Source organism: Hakea prostrata, chromosome 2 (genome assembly GCF_041222555.1).
Source record: "Hakea prostrata isolate BN-2017 chromosome 2, UWA_Hpros_2, whole genome shotgun sequence".
NCBI classification, from domain to species: domain Eukaryota; kingdom Viridiplantae; phylum Streptophyta; class Magnoliopsida; order Proteales; family Proteaceae; genus Hakea; species Hakea prostrata.
Window position 1 is genome coordinate 16,499,247 of NC_142601.1, and position 5,282 is coordinate 16,504,528.

Here is a 5,282-nt window from a genome sequence, read left to right on the forward strand (position 1 = left end):
CTAGTCATCCCAGATAATTATAGTTAGAGAAAAGAAAATCCCAATTATGAAATATTTCGTTAAAAGAATAGAGGTGTTAGATTTTCTGTTCACAAAATTCTTTCTTAAAACTCCCACAACAATATTCTCTTCACAATACTTTAATCATTAAGAACCTTTTTGTCATTTTGTTTCTGCTACAATTTTAAATGATTTTGGTTTTTCGAGGCTTGTTGATCCAATATGCTAGTCTTGATGCATCTCCTGTTTATGTTCGTTAGGGAATAGTTAAACCATGAGATTATGAATTTCTTTTGTTTTATGTTAGGGAGATTCTTTTTTTTTTACTTACTCTAGTTTTACTTTCCAATTCTTCTGTTCACAAAATTCTTTCTTTTTTGGTTCCCCTTAGATCAAGAAAGATAGCAGTGTGATAATATGGCTTTTAATTTAATTAAGACCAGTGAATCCATTAGAAGTTTTTACAGATGGGTTGTCAGATTGTTCTTGATGCTGGGTCTGGCTTTTTTCTTCATCCTCTTTTACAAATTTCTTCCTTCTTATTTTGGTTTTCTACTCTCATCATCTCCCATTATTATATGCACTGGTGTTCTTGTTTATGCATTTTTGAAGTTCCGACGTCCCAATTTCCACAAAGATGAGAAAAAAGATGACATCTCTACAAAAACTCATCTGGGCAACAATGTCCACAAAGATGAGAAAAAAGATGACATCTCTACAAAAACTCATCTGGGCAACAATGTCCACAAAGATGAGAAAAAAGATGACACCTCTACAAAAACTCATCTGGGCATCAATGTCCACAAAGATGAGAAAAAAGATGACTTCTCTACAAAAACTCATCTGGGCATTAGGGGAGATGACATTATAGACGAGTTCGTCAAGTGTTCCCTTGAATGCCTGAATGACTCTTGTGCTGTCTCTGACTGCTCAATTGCATCCAATGATGGTAGTTGTGAAATGGAGGACGAGGCTGAGAGGCTTGAAGATGAAGTTCAACCTGCGGAATGGACAGAAGATGAGAAGAAACTCATGGATCTTGGGACTTCCGAAGTAGAGAGGAGCAGAAGACTAGAGAACCTAATCATAAAGAGGAGAGCAAGGACATTCTCAAGACTAGTGGCAGAGAAGGATTTGGACAATAGGTTCCTTCAAATTCCACCCATCACAACAAGGAGAAATGAACCTTCTCTTGAGATCTCCTACAATCCTAGTGATGCAGGTGAGTTACCACCAATTCCTTGTTCAGCTCCTGTTCTCTTGACATCAAGGAACCCTTTTGATATTCCTTATGACCCACTAGAAGAAAAACCAAATCTTATAGAAGGTAGCTTCCAAGAGGAGTTTTTTGCAGTTTTACAGAAGGATGCCCACTTATGCAGGCATGAGAGCTTTTGTTTGGGGCCTTCATTCATGGAAGATCCTAAGAAAGATGTTTATAATAGCAAATTGACTCCATTTATAGGAGTTGAACAGGTTACATCCAACAAAGTGATGGGTGGTGGCTATCCTTTTCCCCCTGAAGCAACTTGTGTTGAGAAGGGTGATTATGCAGCAACCTCTACTGCTACAGGTTTGGATGATCAAGAAAAGTTCATTGAGCAGGATTTGTCCCAAGAAGGCACAGTGATCTTTCACAATGGTTTTGTTCTTGAGAAGATTGAACAAGAAAGCCAAGCCTCCAATGAAGTGGTGATTTCCAGTTCTGAGGATACTGAGCAGGAAGAGAGCATTAAAGAGGAATTAATTTGTGGCAGTGAAGTTCCCTGTGATGCTTCCTGTCATCCAAGTGATGAAGGAAATGAATCAAGATCCAAACTAACCAACAATCGAGGAACCGAAACTACTGGAGCTAGACATTTAGTAGACAATGATGATCAAACTGCGGAAACAAGTGATGATCAAGTCTCATCTGACTCATCACTGGTTCAAGTTCCTTCAGCAACATCTAATCTAAAATTGTTTCTTGATGAGAAAGAGAAAGTAGACATTGTGGCTTGTAGTGATTCAGATGCTTTATCACATGAAACTTTGGCTCTCCCTTTCAATAAAGGGATGAGTTATAGCAACGAAGTACCATATGATGCCTGCTCCCATCATGGTGGTGATGAAATTGAATCAAGTGGAACCAACATTCTTTGGAGCAATGAGGTAAATACAGAAACTGGACTTTCAAGGAACAATGACGATCTAGTTACACCACATCCAATGTCAGAGTCAATGGTGGTTGAGCAAATCTCCTGCCACTCATTCCCAGAATTGACAGTTGTTGAGAATACTCCAGCGAACATGTTCCCATCTCCTCATCCTTCTAATGATCAAGTTCTTTTACATATTTCTGACCCAGAGATCCTGATTGAAGAGGAGAAAGAGAATTCAGCACCATTGATTGAGGAGCTGATTGTTCAATTACCCACCAAAAGAGTTCATGAAGAACCCCAGCCACACTTCTTGTTGGAGAACCCATCTCTCAATGGTGAAGAACCCCAGCAGATCCCTGTCAATGAGGAGAAAGAGAACTCGGTAATCTTGATTGAAAAGCCAATTGTTCAACCACCACACCCCAGGGGAGCTTATGAAGAACCTCAGACACAGTTCTTCATGGACGAAACATCTAGTAATGGTGAAGGACCTCAAGATATCGCTGTTGATGAGGAACCGACAAATCAGCCACTCCAAAAGGGAATTCATGAAGAACCTCAGATGCAATTCTTGATGGAGGAACCATCTGTCGATGGAGAGAAGCCTCAGGTGATCTTTGTTGATGAGGAGAAAGAAAGATTGTTACCGTTCACAAAAGCGCCAATTGTCCAATCACCCTCAAAAGAGGTACTTGAAGAACCTCATATGCAATCCTTGGAGGAGCCATCTCTCAATGGTGAAGAACCTCAAGAGATCCTTGTTGATGAGGAGAAAGAAAAACTAGTACCCTCAATGGAGAAGCCAATTGATGAGCTGCCATGTAGAGGAGTTGATGAAGAACCTCAAAGACAGTTCTTGATGAAGGAACCATCTCTTAATTATGAAGAACCTTGGGAGATTGCTGTTGATGAGAATGAGAAATTGATAGCTTCAATGAAACAACCACCCTGCAAAGGAGTTCATGAAGAATGCCAAATACAATTTTTGATGGAGGAATCATCTTTTACTGATGAAGAACCTCAGGAGATCCATATTGATGAGGAGAATAAGGCATTGATGCCCTTGATGGAAGTACCACCCTACAAAGGAGTTCATGAAGAACCTCAAACTCAGGTTTTGATGGAGGAACCACCTGCTAACAATGAAGAACGTCAGAAGATTCTTATGAATGAGGAGAAAGAGGAACCAGAACCCTCAATGGAGGAGCATCCACACAAAGGAGTTTATAAAGAAGCTCAAATGCAATCATTGATGGAGGAATCATCTCTCAATGACAAAGAACCTCAGGAGATCCCTACTGACAAGGAGGATGAGAAACTACTACCATTGATGGAGAAGCCATGCCACAAAGTAGTTCATCAAGAACCTCAAATGCAGTTCTTGATTGGGGAACCATCTCAAAATGTTGAAAAACCTAAAGCGATCCCCGTTGATGAAGAAAGAGAGAAACTAGCACTCCTCATGATGGAGCCAACCAAAGAGCCACTCACAAGAGGAGTTCATGAAGAGCTTCAGACACCTTTCTTGATAGAGGAATCATCTATTATCGGTGAAGAATCTCAGGTTGGTATGTTTCAAAGTAAAAAAAAACGTTTAAGAATCATTGCTACTTCCTTATTTGTGAATTTGCCAATAATGGTTTCTTTATATATATAAACAGGACCAATCTACAATTTTGGTGAACCCCACCGAAAAAGCCAATATCACAGCAAGTATGAACAAGCAAGTAGTTTGCCAGGATGGGGTGGAGGATAATGAGAACTCAAAGCCCACTGAAGTTAATGAAGCTGAATCCACCCTTCACTCAGGTAAGCCTTATTCATACTATATTCTTCCTCCACCCCCTCCTACCACACCCAACTGCCACTACCCTCTGCAAGAATCTAACATGACAATTGATCAAGTGAGATGAAGTCAACCATGCATGGATCCATGGATTGTTGTTATACTGTCATTACTTATCACATACTGCAATCATTGCTAATTTCTTTGATGCAATGGTTGTTTGATACACTGCAACTCTTGTTAAGTTCATTCTTTGCTGCTTGCAATCTTCCGCTGAATTTTTTTTATCTCTAACAAAATGATAAATATGTTTTAACAGGTCAACCCGTCTTAGAAGGGGAGTCTTTATCATGATTGTCAAAGAAGCTGGTTTGAAGGTGGAAGTTCTTGTGGCACACCATATGAATCAAACTTTGATAGAGGATGAATATATCCTTAATTGTATTAGCTTATGTCTTGTATTATAAAATGACGTACAAAGGAAGAAGGAGAAGAAACAAATGGAGGATGAAAGAAGATGGAATTTAGAATCCCATTTAACTAACTTCAACACTATAAAGTCACAAAAATTAAGCTTACATGAAGAATTATGCTTTCATTTAATCATAATTTAACATCTTTTTTTTGGGTAAAGAAATCATGATTTAACATAATTTTCTAAAAGTGTATTGTTGTGTAAATTCTAGAACTTTTTGAGGTCATTACTATGAAAAGGGCCTGGAGGGCTCTCACCTTCTGAAAGGCCCTGAATTCCAATTTTCAGAGCATTCCTATGAAACAAGCCAGATAAGACTGCAGAATTTGAAGCCCTAAAATGCTAGATGATGGAGCAGCATGAGAGAGAAAGCTTTTGAACAATAACAATCAATCAATTGGTTGGATCAAGTTTCTATAGTGATGGCTATTGATGCTTATTGTCATTTTTTTTCGATTCCAACAGATAATGTGTTCTTTAGCAGAGTTGCATTTGAGTGCTCCTGCGATCGACATTATGAAGATTCAGGCGATCGGGTTCATGTAGCTTCTCCGATCGGAAGCATTCCAAATCTGCTGGACTTCAGAAGTCAAAGCTCATCCTACTGGTTTCCATGAACTCTCTCTTTCAGGTACTCCTCGGATCTCACATTTTTTTTTTGTGGGAACAGCACAAAGATATTGTATTTCAGAGTAGCAAAGTTTACAGGATTATGCTTACAGACTTTTTTTTTTATGTCATACCTACCATCTCCTTAGTCGCACACCATATTTACACACCCTCTTAGTGTACAACAGGATCCTGAGATACCCGTTGAATATCCCAGAGGACAAAGGATTTTAGGGATTCTAGCATCCTAGAACAAGACATGCCTACAAAT

At 39.1% G+C, this 5,282-nt stretch overlaps 1 protein-coding gene across 1 annotated transcript; it reads left to right on the plus strand.

The window, feature by feature from the left end:
- Window positions 1-2,928: 2,928 nt before the first annotated feature.
- On the plus strand, window positions 2,929-4,409 carry LOC149023884 (uncharacterized). The gene is made up of 3 exons (XM_089142859.1): window positions 2,929-3,705; window positions 3,803-3,950; window positions 4,247-4,409. The coding sequence occupies exons 1-3, from the start codon at window positions 2,935-2,937 to the stop codon at window positions 4,279-4,281; spliced, it is 954 nt and encodes a 317-aa protein (XP_088998985.1). The 5' UTR covers window positions 2,929-2,934; the 3' UTR covers window positions 4,282-4,409.
- The last annotated feature ends 873 nt before the right edge of the window (window positions 4,410-5,282 follow it).